The sequence below is a fragment of the Saccopteryx leptura genome, chromosome 1 (assembly GCF_036850995.1).
Source record: "Saccopteryx leptura isolate mSacLep1 chromosome 1, mSacLep1_pri_phased_curated, whole genome shotgun sequence".
Lineage (NCBI taxonomy): Eukaryota > Metazoa > Chordata > Mammalia > Chiroptera > Emballonuridae > Saccopteryx > Saccopteryx leptura.
In genome coordinates this window covers 140,249,503-140,264,273 of record NC_089503.1, presented here as the reverse complement: position 1 = coordinate 140,264,273, position 14,771 = coordinate 140,249,503, and the positions used below count along the sequence as shown (strand labels likewise).

At 37.4% G+C, this 14,771-nt stretch overlaps 3 protein-coding genes across 7 annotated transcripts in view; 1 reads left to right on the top strand and 2 right to left on the bottom strand.

Moving 5' to 3' along the window:
• The window catches only part of TRAPPC13 (trafficking protein particle complex subunit 13), a 38,909-nt gene extending 31,245 nt beyond the window's left edge, over window positions 1-7,664 (bottom strand). For all 4 annotated transcript variants that reach the window (XM_066376027.1, XM_066376035.1, XM_066376044.1 and 1 more), the window contains exon 1: window positions 7,525-7,664. In XM_066376027.1, coding sequence (XP_066232124.1) covers window positions 7,525-7,570 — 46 coding nt within the window. In that variant the 5' untranslated portion in view covers window positions 7,571-7,664. The remainder of the gene's footprint in view (window positions 1-7,524) is intronic.
• SHLD3 (shieldin complex subunit 3) lies at window positions 2,610-7,637 on the bottom strand. The gene is made up of 2 exons (XM_066376092.1): window positions 7,525-7,637; window positions 2,610-4,365 (listed from the first exon to the last, which is right to left on the bottom strand). Exon 2 carries the CDS (start codon window positions 4,246-4,248, stop codon window positions 3,493-3,495), a length of 756 nt encoding a protein of 251 aa, XP_066232189.1. The 5' UTR covers window positions 4,249-4,365; window positions 7,525-7,637; the 3' UTR covers window positions 2,610-3,492.
• Window positions 7,665-8,267: 603 nt separating the features above from the next.
• Window positions 8,268-14,771, top strand: part of TRIM23 (tripartite motif containing 23) — a 44,077-nt gene continuing 37,573 nt past the window's right edge. The window contains exons 1-2 of one of the 2 annotated variants that reach the window (XM_066375976.1): window positions 8,268-8,396; window positions 13,579-13,741. In XM_066375976.1, coding sequence (XP_066232073.1) covers window positions 8,316-8,396; window positions 13,579-13,741 — 244 coding nt within the window. In that variant the 5' untranslated portion in view covers window positions 8,268-8,315. The remainder of the gene's footprint in view (window positions 8,397-13,578; window positions 13,742-14,771) is intronic. The other variant, XM_066375985.1, reaches the window with a different exon arrangement.

Below are 14,771 nucleotides of genomic sequence, written 5' to 3'. Positions count from 1 at the left end.
GGGGTTACTCAGTCTGCTGAAGGCCCATGGTCAAGGCACATATGAGAAGGCAATCAATTCACAACTAAAGTGTCGCAAAGAAAAACTGATGACTGATGCTTCTCATCTCTCTCCGTTCCTGTCTGTCCCTATCTATCCCTCTCACTGACTCTCTGTCTCTGTAAAAAACAAAAAACAAAAAACAACAACCAATATTTGGTGAACTCAAATTACAATAAAACACTATTTGTCATATTTTCAGATTCTTAAATACAAACCAAAAAGCCAAGTTATTAACATTTAAATATCTTACTCCATAAAAGAGAATCCAAACAGTATGCCCATATCAAATACACATTTAAAACTCATTATTTACTGTCCTATAGAGTTAATGAACAGCAAAAATTGTACATTACGTTAGTTGGAAAAGAGCAAACACTAACTAAAGCAAGGTTTAGGAACTATAATAAACCACTGATTGTTAAACAGTAATTCTGTATCCAGCCTTGAATGTTAAAGTAGGTTCTTATCTAAAAAATTAGAGGTAAAAAAAATGTAATTTTTAGCTAAGTGCCAAATATTCACATATTAGTTGAGTGCCATGTGTTCAGACTCTTTCAGTGGAACTCACAAAACACACATTTTACTTATGAAATTCAGATTCCATCTAAAGTATTATATAAAAAACTTTTATAAGTCTTCAGATAATTAGCCTGAGGTTAGTTACAAAGTGATAAACTAAGCGTAGCTCAACTTGCACATAAATTTTGCTTGGTCAGAACATTTAAAAAACAAGTAGAATCTTCTCCAGGTTCAGAGTCCTTACTACATTCTCCAGTCTTACCTATCTAGTCTCTGAAGATAGTCAAGTTGGTGAATTTTGAATGTGGGCACCCTGGCTGATTAAATCAAAGTGAATCAGTCTGCCAGTGCTCATCTTGAAAATCTTCAAGAAGTGGTCTTTTAAGTTATCTGATAAGTTGATAAATAAAGTTAAAATCATATGATGCTTCTCATCTTTTTCCTTGGAATTTGACTTAGCATTTGTTTGAAAGTAGATGGGTCATTAGAAAAAAATAAAATTATGGTACTGCTGCCACATCCCTGGAGAGTAAAGGCTGATGGAACTTTACCAAATGCTCTCTCAGATACACCTTGCTGTACACATTTGTTTCCCCAAATTATTTCCAAGTATGTTAACAGTGGAACCTAGAAATACTGCTGAGCCCTACTATTAGCGTGTGATAGAATCATGAGTCCTAAGGTTCTAAAACACTCTAAAAGGGTTCAAAGAGGTAGCCATGGATTCTAAGTCCTTAGGCCTTGATTACTTCTGAAGTACTGTCTAGGTAGAAGAGAATTGACTCCCTCTTCCTTTTAAGATCAAGGCAGTATGTGCAGTAAAACAACCTTCAGTTTCCCAGTTCTGAATTGAATTACCTTTTCATTGGTTTTGAAAGGGTTAGAAAGCAATTTATATAGAATAGATAAAAAAAATTTAAATCAGCCACATATTAAGAAAAAACAGCTCCTTTTCCTGTGTGATTCTTGGATTAAAAAGCTACTCTTCACAAGAATCCCATGACCTCTAACTGTACCTCTTATATTTGCAGCTCTGTGTACTATCATTTAAAAAAAAACTATCAAAGAAAAATAGTGTTGTGTGTGACTGTCTTATGAGTATCTAACTGTTAACCCTTGATTAAACCTTAAGTAAATAAGACCTGAAGAGTAAAAATCAAATTCATCATTTATTATTGACTAATCATATCAACCAACTTTTATTTGCAAGCTTGCTGGTGATAATGAATAACTTCTGCTTCTCCAGCAGCCTTGTATTGAAAAGTAAGATTAATGAATGAAAGAGGAAGTTATTACCAAAGAAGTTACCTTGGAAAGTCCCTCTACACCAGATGATTTTTCATTTAGACTTTTGGACGCATTCATGACGATTATTTTCCAGACAGTAATCTCATTTGTGACAAAAAAATGGCATTAAAAACAGTTAAAAACAAAACAATGCTTGGATAGAGTAAAACCTAATTGGAAAAGATGATCTCTTCAGTTAAAAATTAGTAGACTCCTCAGATTTTAAGCAACTCAGCCTGTGAAGAATCCTTCCAAATGACACATTTACCATGTAGTATGGAGCCTCTACCATGCTAGGCGCTATGCCACAAAGCAAATGTAGCTCTGCTTTGCTAATAAGTATAGATTTACTAGTTCTTCTCAGTGATTTAGTTTTACTACTTAATAATATATAGTAACTCCATGTAAGCTCTGTGAGGACAGTGTTCACGGTTGTCTCCTCTCCTATGAAAGTAAAGTACATAACCAATAGAAGGCACTTAAATTTGTTAAATATATGCTTTTATAGAGTTTTTATCCTATAACCACTTTGATTATTTTTATGAAGTGATGTGTAAACCCAATTTAAAATATTTTGGTGATGGGAAACCAACAAGGACTCTAAGAACCATTCAAATAGTAACCAGTAATTCACTAAGACTGAATTACTTATATTAGAATAAAGAATAACTTGACTTCTTATCACATTTAGTACTTTCTTTCAAAAGAGGTTACACAGTCTTAAAGATACATTATGATCTTAGGCAAATTATATATATATATTTTTAATCTTTGTTTCAAAACAAAACATCAACTATTAATGTTCATTACCTATCTTTGGAAATATCAGCAGAATTTGGCTGGTCTCCCAATTTGAACTCTATTCATACCATTGAAGAGCATTCCCAATAAAATTGGTTTCAGTTTTATTTTTTAAAAATTATTATTACACTTGCCTGGCCAGGCGGTGGCACAGTGGATAGAACATCGGCCTGCCATGCTGATGACCACCCGAGTCCAGGCACATATAAGAAAGCCATCAGTGAACAGTTAAGGTGCTACAAATATGAGTTCATGCTTCTCATCTCTCTCCCTTCCGGTCTTTCTGTCTACCCCTGTCTGTCCCCTTCACCATACCCTCTTGCTAAAATAAGTAAATAAAATAAAATAACAGAAACTTAAAAAAAAATTTAAATAAAAATTATTATACTTTAAATAAGTAAAAAAACAAACTATAAAGTTAGATCTTTAAGGATTCACCCAAGTCCAAACTATTCACTGTAATTCACAGAAATATCTAAATCAATCACGGGAAAAGTAACAGAGGAAAAGGAATAGAATATTTTACCTCTAAATTCAGTATAAATAATTTATCACAACTCATTTAAAAGATGGCTTCTAAAAGTAGAACATAGAAAGTTCTTGACTTAAATGACAAGCCTTTGAATTTACCTGATAGTTTTTTATTCCTGGGATACAAACTGAAAACATAATACTACACAATTATTTTGCAAAATGTTAAGAATAAATAGGCTATATTAGCAAAGGTTCAATTAAAAAAATTAAGTCATTAAAAATTTTAAAACCAGCAAAATATTATTCATCTCATTATTTCAGTATATACTGTTCATTTAGAATATTCTTTTTAACAATCAGTGGAATTCATTATATACTAAAAATAACACCATATTTGTGTACAAATAAATGTATTTTCCCAGTAAGAGTTAATTTTCCTTTAAGGAGATTTCCAACATATTCACAGTACATAATATCACAGAACACCCATATTTGGCCCAAATGTCTCTGAATTGTAGCATTACAAGATGGAAGTTCATTGTGCCTAATAATTCGATTGAGTTGTGCCCAAATGTCTTCAAGAGTTTGGTTGTTACAATTAATATTTTCTATTGTCCATCTTGCTCTATAAAATGAGTGTAAATTAAGTGCCTTTAATCTATCTTGTAATTTTTTAGACAAAGGAAAAATATTTTCAGTACAATTTCTGCTGGGAACTGAAACACTCCAAGACCTCTTCTTGTGCCATTTTCCTCCTCCTGATTCTTTATCCAGATTTCCAGAAGTAGTCTGCTCATTCAGGGTGTGTGACCGGATTAAGTGCTTCTTTTCTTTCAAATTAGGTTGAAACTCCAACAGAGCTACTGTGCAATCATAACTCTGTGATTTTACATCATGTTCTGAGATGGTTAAGTATTGTTTCACATCTTCAGCTGCCTCCTCAGAAATCACAGGTGGTAATCTTTTAGGTTTGAGTGGCAGTTTGGTCCCATCATGTGGAAACCAAGGAATAAATCTGGATAGTGGACGGGTAGGAAAATCTTGCATTGCTTTCTCTGCAATTTTTAGTAGTTGTGTGGGATCACTCTCATATGGTCGATAATGTAATATTACTTCTGTGGTCATTCTGCAGTAATCCAGTTACTCTTAACGAAGATAAAATTTCTTAGCTGAGCTCCTCAGAGCTACAGTGTAATTTATAATTACAAGACTGTCTCTTTCCAAATCAGAGGAAAACAGGACCTAAAGTGGAAGTATTGCAAAGAATAAGATATAGTAGGGAGAGCCTACATACAAATAGGCAGGGAGAAAAGGAAAACAAAACCCAATCCCAATATAGTATTTTACCAAAGTGCTAATGTGAATGAGAATGTAATCCACATCGGAAATCCTTTCTCTCACCAAATAAGCAATCTGAATTAGATGACCTATAAAATCACTTCTAGCCTAAAAATGCTAATAGTCAATATGTTGAATTAAATTCAACAGAGAACAAACAATATGGAAGTGATGATATTAACATATTAGGTAATAATAATCTTAAGATTATATAAGAAACAAAGAAAAATTAGTGACTCTTAAAATACTAGATTCATAGATAACAAAAATGTAATAATACTTAAAAATTTTGAGACATCTCAGTAGTAAACATTAAAAAAACATAAAAATGGTTTAACTCTGCATTTTGACCAGGCTAGGAACTGGTTTTGTGACAGTCTCCTCTATACAACTGAGGCACTTACAACAGTATCAAGACCTTAGTATTATGGCTCCTGAATTCTAATTTGGAAGAGAAACAGGAAGGCTTGACCTTTATTTTCTCTTTTTAGGACACAGAAGTCCTGAAGTTGCCCCAAATTAAGCACTGACAAGTTTCAGCATACAGTACACAAGCTCAAGAATGGATGGAGCCTTTCAACATCTGCCAGTTAGGTTTCCTAACCAGGTCCAAAGCTGCAACAGCCATGATATAGGTTCTTTCATATCCTTACTCTTGAAAAAAAGAGGTTGAATCCCTTCTCCCCAAAATCATTAGACAACTACAGGTGGGGACTCATGGCATATCACAATACTTATTTGACAAATGATTTTGAAGAGTCAAAAAAAGTAATCTTGCCTGACCAGGCAGTGGCGCAGAGGATGGGGCATTGGACTGGGATGCCAAGGGCCCAGGTTCGAGACCCCGAGGTCTCCAGCTTGAGCGCGGGCTCATTTGGTTTGAGCAAAGCTCACCAGCTTAGACCCAAGGTTGCTGGCTTAAGCAAGGGGTCACTCGGTCTGCTGAAGGCCCGCGGTCAAGGAACATATGAGAAAGCAATCAATGAACAACTAAGGTGTCGCAATGCGCAACGAGAAACTAATGATTGATGCTTCTCATCTCTCTGTTCCTGTCTGTCTGTCCCTGTCTATCCCCCTCTCTCTGACTCTCTGTCTCTGTAAAAAAAATAAATAAAATTTTTTAAAATAAATAAAAAAGAAGTAATCTCATGATTATTTTCACCTACTGTTAATGTTCACTATCACTAACCAATTTGACAATTCTTAAATTCATCAATGATTGTGATCCTAAATATCTGTAATTATTAATATGTATCTAAATATAGATAGCATAGTCTTTCAAGGATTAATGTTTTTCTTTTTTTCCCTTATACTTTCACATTGTAAGAGTTGGCATTGAGAAGTCTTTCAATACTGGCTGAATTGAGTAAGTTTGGCCAATATTGAAACTGAAGTTGTGAGATCTCCTTAACATTTTACAAATCTAAGAAAGTGAACTTAAATGACCCTTTATAAATTGATATACTTGGCATTCAACATCAGTAAAATTAAAATTTGTGAAATCTTGATTAACTGAGACAATGGGGAAAAATAATATCTAATAGTTTTAACAAAGCTGACACTATTAGTGAATTTACAAGCACTTGTCCTTTTAGGCTGTTAAAATACTTTTTCTCAAGTTATCTTCTGCTTTGGAAAATAGAGAATAAAAAACTAAAAATTCTCAACAGCAGTTAAACAGTAAACTTTACTGTTTAACAGCTTTCAATTTGTATAAAAATCACACCTAGCAACTAACAGAACTGTTCCAAATTCTCACTAAATAGAATTGATCTAAATTCCTACCAAAGTAGTCAGTAAGGGGATGATCTCTATTTCCTTCATTAGCATACAACATGGAGTCTTGGAAAAATGGAGGAAGGCCTTGTGTTGAAATATTGTCTCAACCACTTATTAGCCTTGTGATCTTGGAAAAGTTTCTTAACTTCTGAGAGTTGGGTAACCTCTATTCCACATACTTGATGTGATATCAGGAGATAAAGACCATGGCAGTCCCTTTTTTTCTTTTTCTTCAGGAATAACCCATTTCAGTCCAGCTCATTTGCTCAAGCTAAGCTTACTGGTCATTTAATATTACTTAATATTGCACTTCCTTAATTCTACAGTCAGAGACAGTCCTGTTAACCCCAGGCAACAGTATATGATTTTATGTTACAAATGGGACTGGTCAGCTTCTGTAATGCTTGTTGCCTACATAACAGCAGCTCAGGAGAGGGGAAGGAAGGTCCCTCAAAATGGAAATCACAAGGAAATAAATGCAATGTAACTGAATTCAAATGTTCATTTTCTCAGCTCAGTCCAGGAAGGTAATTGGTAACGACACAGTAGAGCTTCCAAGAAATAAAAAGTGCATTTTGGTATAGAAAACAAGTGAAATAAAGTTGAAAGCATTTGAAATAAAGTATTTCAGAAAACAGGAATTTCAGAAAAACTCTACCCTGCTTTTCTCTAAATAATGATCTAATTCTCAAACATACTCAAATTGATTACTGTGTACAGAAATGAAAATTGACATGAATTTTTCCGTATATAAATATTCTGAAGTACACTACAGTAGGATTTAACAAACCTAAGTTATGTAAATTTTAGTACTATGCATCTTTAAGTCTTTGGCCTGCTGTTGTGCAATTCAGGACTAATTTTATAGCAGAAGCTAAGGCCTGGTCACTTTGTCAGTGCCACAGGAAGAGACAAGAGATAATAGAAAACCACTTCGGATGTCGGCGGTCCTCATTCTGCTAAACAGGGCAGGGCTCTCCCCGGGTAGAGCGGGGACGTCAGCTTCTGCAGCTAAAATCTGTCTGTGACGGCAGCAGCACATAACTAAGTGACGTACCAGGTATCTATCTATTCTATGCTAGAGGCTCTCAAACCTAAAAAAACACAAGCTGAAACTGCTTCCTGCCGCTCGGCGCCAAGGGACAGAAGCAGCCGGGCGAGCACTGACAGTGTACAAGGACGAGGTCCGCATCCCAGAGTCCGGGTCTGCGTGGCAAAGGCTTGGGGGACTAGAGAGAGAAGGGAGAAAACAGATGAAAGGGAATCAGGTTCGCAAAAGTTTACCTTTCAGGGCCAGCAGGTGCTCCTGTTTGGGGGGATTCACTTCCATTTTGACCGGCACTTTTGACCCCGTGCCTATGGGGGCTGAAGACGTTCAATCCAACAAGGAAGAGAACGGAAAAGCGCACTTTCGGGAAGACGGGGCGTCACAGTCCCGATAGTTACTCCTTTCCGGTGGTGTCTTAGATTTCCTCTTCCCACGTCCGTGACGGACCAACCGCTTCTTTTTATCAAGGCCACCTCTGGACTTTTAGACACCTATACATAAAATAGTGTGTTTCCCAGCCGCAGTCACACAGCGCGACAGCAAGAAACCAGTCGCCGGAAACAATAGGACTCCGGACTTGCGACCGTAAGGAGTAAAAGATGCAAATGTAGCACGCTGGGATTTGTAGTTTATATAGACACCACATTGCATGCAGGGAGATGTAGTCCCTCCTCGTACCCCGTCCGTTTCGCAACTAGGAAGAGTATCTCTGAATATTACTGGAGCCAGAGTTTTATCCAAAAACTTTCCTTCTGTTTTAGCTTTACTTTTTTCCTTAACTTTATTCCTTCCATCAGTTGCATATTCTTTAACAACAATAAAAATAAACGTTCATGCTCAAGTAGTGCAGCTAAACAGCTATATCACTCGCGGGCGGGATGAGGAACAGTTGGAAGGAACAGCTCCTTTCGCGTCATATTGCGCCTGCGCGCCAGTGGCGGGCGCCGAGGCTTCTGGGTAGGTGGCTCTACCCCGCCCCTTAGTTGAAAGCCCTCACCACTGTTCCTGCTACGCCGGTCCTCCTACGATGGCTGCCCTGGTTGTAAACAAGCTTGGAACCGGACTAGACAATGGCCGTCAGGGCAGCCGTGGTACGGCCGTGGTGAAGGTGAGCGACCGTGCGTGCTCTGTTCTCCACCATTGGCCTCCCTTCGGTTCATCCGGAGATCTGGCTCGGCGCCGCGGCCCTGGTTTCTTTGGCGGATGCGCGGCCACTGGGCCCCCTCGGCTTTACTAGCCCTCCCCTCCGCGACTTTTAATCCGCAGGTCTGCAGTGGCCTGGTCTTCTATTGCCAGTGGGGACACTTGCGAAAAGAAGCTTATGGGCCTGTGAGAGTGACCTGGGCTGTGCTTCCCCCGTTCTTCTGCTTTTAGTTAAATTCAACAGGCATTAATTAGCTTATTGTTATTAAATCAAGCCATTATTACCGCCAGGTACTATGTTAGGTGTCACTCGTTAACATCTAATAGAGGTAGATGTTAATTTCTGTTTTACAGGTGAGGAAACTCAGGTTTAGATTAACACAGTTTGTGGCAGAGCCAGGGTTGACCGACTCTATAGTTTGCTTTTCATTATTGCATTAATTCTGTGACCAGACATCAATTATTGGGTAATCGGCTCCCTCACCTCTTGGTAGTGTAGTTTGTCAGCTCTTTAGAAGTAACCAACAGTAGCATAGCTGGATATTAACGCTAGGTATTGTCCTGTGTTTGAAATTTGAAATTCTACCCTGTGTAAATGCTCCAAGATGACTTCACTAAAAAATCAACTGAAATATATGGAATTCATTTTTCCCTTTCACTCTATATATGGAAACAATTTGGAATGGAGAACAGATCGAAATGGTTTGTGGAATACCTTCAGGATTATTTGCAACCTGAGATAACTGATATTCTCATTTCTGACCACATATTAGAATCACTGAGGACTTTTTAAACTACTGATGCAGTCGTCCTTTCCCAGTTCTGATTAAGTTGACACCAGTATATATTTTTTTACATCCCCAGGAGTGGTTTTAATGTGCAACTATGTTTGAGAACCTCTGGATCAGATAATACCTGAAATGTTTTTAGTCTTTAATAATAGCCCTTTATGATTTTTCACCTAATGTTGGTTTTATATGACAGCAAATGATACATTTCTGCTCACAACTGTGTTATCAGTCAATATTGGTGGATGATACATCTGACCTTTATATGTTAATGAAGTTATTCTGAAAATACACAGCATTTCCAAGATGCAGAGGAACCCTTTTATTATTAGGTATATTATATGGTTGAGATTTTATTTATTGAATTGTGTTTTTTCTAAATCGAGAGTAGCTGAAGATTATTTTGTGAATTAACTTGAATTAAGAAGTTGTATTTGGGATGGATATTATTGCTGTATCTACTTTTGTTACCGTTTGCTTTAAAATCTCAAAAAATATACCAAAACCTGATGCAACTCCAGTTTATTTTAGCACACAGTTTGATATATTAGAGGCTCATTTTGTACATTTTAGTCTTTATACATGTAAAATGTGTCTGAGCAGTGCAGGACAGTCTTTTGGCAAGAACCTCATGCCAGAATTTGTAAGAGGTGTATGGTGGCATATACTTAAAATATCATTGTTGCCCTGGCTAGATAGTTGGATTGGTTGTAGCATACTACTAATGTGCAAAGGTCGTGGGTTCGATCCCCAGTCTTGACACATGCAAGAACAGATCAATGTTTCTGTCTTGCTCTCTCTCCTTTTCTCTCTGCCGCCAGTCAATAAATTTTAAAACAAATCATTGTCATTTTCATAGATGAAAGCTAGAAATACTAATTGGAAATAAGAGGTGAAGTTCAGTGGTGCTAATACAATATTATCTAACCTGGCCTCTTGTTTAGTGAAAAAGTTGATAATAGCATGGTTTTTATCATTAGAAAAACAAATGAAAATCTGGAAACTTGAAATTAATTATATTCAGAAAAGAAACAGGAAAGTTATTTTGAATAGTGAACCTTCTTAGCCCTTTTAATATATGGACTGGTTAATTAAAATTTGGTTTACATGTAAGGAATACATGTCCTCTTTGGCATATATGTGAAGTTTATAAATTTAAGAGCTATTCTCCTATCTAGGACTTAGTTTATCTTATATTGTTAATCAGAATTCCTATTCATGACTACTGAGAAAAGAATTTCTTATTCTACTATATACTGAGTTGATGCAAAATAGTCTAGTACCTTTATTTTTGGACCTGTGTTTGGTTTACCAGATCAGTGGACTTTTACTAGTGCTTCTTGAAAACACCTACATTAGCAACAATAAATTCTATTATTTTGTGTTATAATAAGGTCAGAGATATATGATATGAATGATCTAAGTAAAATTTTAGTTTGGTTCTTTGAAGTTTATTGTCATAAAAAAGTAAAAATATGTCACATTAGTAAGAACATTTGTAAGAAATGTTGCATTTATTTTATAATATCTAATTCTATGTTCAATATCTTTTCTGTATTCAAATTTGATACTTTAAGTGAAACTTTTTTCATGCATTAAAAAAAATACAGGATAAATTGAAGTGTTTGTGTGTATAATATATATAATTTATGTGCAGAGCTGTACCCTGACTCGTCTTCACTAGACTACATAATTTTTCAGTTTATGAATGTACAGTAATCTTTTCCAGTCTTGTGTTGGTGTGTACTTTGTTTCCAATCTTTTGTGAATATAAATGGTGTACTGTAAGGATTAACATATATGTGACACACTTATAGCATAAATTCCAGAATTGTTGAGCTATTCTGACGTTTGATAGTCATTGCCAAATTGCCTTCTTGAGAGACTATATCAGTCAGTAAAACATTTCACAGCAATCAGTAATGCTCTCACTTTTACCAGTGCAAAGTGTTATCAATCAATTGATCAAATCTGAATAAAAGTATACTGGTGTAGCTTCAGTTGCATTTTAGTTGCAAAGTATTTTGAAAGAGACGTATTTTTGTATATTTAAGGAAAAGACTATAAGTTTTTAATTTTTTTTTGTATTTTTCTAAAGTTGGAAACGGGGAGGCAGTCAGACAGACTCTTGCATGCGCTCGACTGGGATCCACCCGGCATGCCCACCAGGGGTGATGCTCTGCCCATCTGGGGTGTTGCTCTGTTGCAACCAGGGCCATTCTAGCGCCTGAGGCAGAGGCCATGGAGCCATCCTCAGCGCCCAGGCCAACTTTGCTCCAATGGAGGCTTGGCTGTGGGAGGGGAAGAGAGAGACAGAGAAGGAGAGGGAGAGGGGTGGAGAAGCAGATGGGCGCTTCTCCTGTGTGCCCTGGCCAGGAATCGAACCTGGGACTCCTGCACGCCAGGTCGATGCTCTACCACTGAGCCAACCGGCCAGGGCCTAAGTTTTTAATTTTTTTTTTTTTTTTTCATTTTTCTGAAGCTGGAAATGGGGAGAGACAGTCAGACAGACTCCCGCATGCGCCCGACCGGGATCCACCCGGCACGCCCACCATGGGGCGACGCTCTGCCCACCAGGGGGCGATGCCCTGCCCATCCTGGGCGTCGCCATATTGCGACCAGAGCCACTCTAGCGCCTGGGGCAGAGGCCACAGAGCCATCCCCAGCGCCCGGGCCATCTTTGCTCCAATGGAGCCTTGGCTGCGGGAGGGGAAGAGAGAGACAGAGAGGAAAGTGCGGCGGAGGGGTGGAGAAGCAAATGGGCGCTTCTCCTGTGTGCCCTGGCCGGGAATCGAACCCGGGTCCTCCGCACGCTAGGCCGACGCTCTACCGCTGAGCCAACCGGCCAGGGCTAAGTTTTTAATTTTTTTTAAGTGTGTGTGTGAGCTATGTGTTATATTTAAACTTTTTGAACCATACTGGGGTGCAAGCCAATGTGTTTGCATTTCAAGTAGTAGGTCCAAAGTAATGGCAGAGTTAAGATTAAAACTTGAATGCATTAAGTCTGATTTCCACTCAGGGTTTTCTGTTTTTTACTTTGTATTGTGTATTTGTTGGGTATGGTGGTTGGCCAAACGTTTTTAGATTTTTATTTTGTTGGGCTTTATATAAGTTCATAGGTGTTAGTATTTAGAAGACCCTGTACCTGAAGGGTTTTTGGTCCAATAGGAAAGAGAGGCTGGAAAGCCAATAAAGAAAGGTATTAAAGTATTTTGGATATTAAGATACATGGTACATGAGGGCCCTAGGGATAGTGTGTTCATTTCAGTTAGACTGAGCTGTGTGTGGTCCTCAGACATACAATATTTAGAGACTTGTTGGTTTATTAGTAAAACAAGAATCCTCTAGAAAAGTGCCATTTAGCTATTTCATCAGCATTAGCAGAAGAAAGCAGCAAAAACCGCTTGTCATTATCTGAGAACTACAAGCTGTCTAGTGTGAGAACACAGTCTGCAAGGGGGCTGGAGTGAAGCATTCGGACAGAGACCAGATTGTAACAGGTTATAGAGGACATGCACAGGAGTTTGTGGTACCATTAACCAGTTCAGTGTGGGTATTATTTTCATTTAACTAACATTGTGAAACACTTTAAATATATTAAGAAATAAAGTACCAAAAATCTTTCATTGACATAAATACAGTTTGTTGACTATAAAACACTAATGGGCCTGGGAATCAGATTTTGCTGATTCTTATCTCTTTTCATTTGACTAACTACATAACCTTGGACAAATTAGTACCTGTAATTGGAACTGGATAGACAAAATATTTTCTAACCCAGGAGCATATTTATTAATTGAAACAAGGAATTGAAATTTAAATCCAAGGTAGTTGCTTTCTTGCCTTTATATTATATGATGTAAATGGATACTGGAAGATACTTCAAATTTACTTAGTCTTTTCATAACACATCTTTAATCATTTAGAAGAGTAAATTATCATCCTAGCACATATTTGAAATTATTTTATTTAAATTAATGAGGATGTCTTAGGGGGTAGGTAATTGCAGAGAAATTGTTTAACTTAATAACCCATGTTTGGAAGAATGATACAGATTCAGATATAATGAATCAATTCATAATTTTCAAAAGATAAAGATGATATTAAGTTACAATATTGTTTAGTCCATAACAGTTAACATTTCAAGGATAATCTACTCTGATTTAATTTTGGTAGGGTCTATCAGATGAATTTTTAAAAGATGATTTAAAGTTTTACAACCTAGACAGCCCCCCCCATGGAGGAATAAAGTAATTTACCAAGATTTATTCAATATGTTAGATCAGCTTTTTAAGAAAACTAAAATATGTATGCTTTTAAAACCGTTTAAAGACCACATGTTTTCTTTGCAAATGCTAGGTGCTGGAGTGTGGAGTGTGTGAAGATGTCTTTTCTTTGCAAGGAGACAAAGTTCCCCGCCTTCTGCTCTGTGGCCACACAGTCTGTCATGACTGTCTCACCCGCCTGCCTCTTCATGGAAGAGCAGTCCGTTGCCCTTTTGATCGACAAGTAACAGACCTGGGTAGGAATATATATATATATATATATATATTTTTTTAAGATTTACAATTGTTCATGGAATACAAATATCATAGAAGAAAAACTTCTTTCTACTTGATTTTTAAAATTATATAATTCCAAGGAGAATTCAATTTCTTTTTTTTTTTTTTTTTTCATTTTTCTGAAGCTGGAAACAGGGAGAGACAGTCAGACAGACTCCCGCATGCGCCCGACCGGGATCCACCCGGCACGCCCACCAGGGGCGATGCTCTGCCCATCCTGGGCGTCGCCATGTTGCGACCAGAGCCACTCTAGCGCCTGAGGCAGAGGCCACAGAGCCATCCCCAGCGCCCGGGCCATCTTTGCTCCAATGGAGCCTTGGCTGCGGGAGGGGAAGAGAGAGACAGAGAGGAAGGCGCGGCGGAGGGGTGGAGAAGCAAATGGGTGCTTCTCCTGTGTGCCCTGGCCAGGAATCGAAAGAATTCAATTTCTGTTAAGGCCAGTAGTCTTATAAGTATAAACTAGCTTACTCTTAAGTACTAATTTTATTTCACCTGACTGTGGTGGTGCAGTGGACTACTGAGGTTGCTGGTTCCAAACCTCAGCCTTCCCCGGTCAAGGCACATATGAGAAGCAACTACAACCAGTTGATGCTTCCCACTATTCCCCACACCCCCTTCTTTTTCTCTCTTCCTCTCCCTCTCTTCTAAAATCAATAAATAAAATGTTTGGAAAAAAAGATTATTTCATTTTCTGAGATGTTTGTATTCAATACCTACTTATATATGAAGAGCTTTAAATCACCTGAGAAAAACATGCTAACCTATTCAAAGAAATATGAAGATTTATTTTCCTGAAGCCATTGATACAATAAAACATTGTTTCCTTAATAAATAGACCAATAATAAAAATACAGTTATGTAATTTGAGTGTCAGCATGTTTTTATTTACTGGTATCAGAAACAGAAGTGTTTGTAGCTTGTGATAGTTACTTGTTTTCTGTTTAAATAAGTTTAAAGATCTTGTTGAATTTTTTTTTTTTAGTTTCCTGC

Excerpts from the sequence above, each read along its gene's own strand:
- SHLD3 (XM_066376092.1), bottom strand. The coding sequence starts at position 4,248 with ATGACCACAGAAGTAATATTACATTATCGACCATATGAGAGTGATCCC.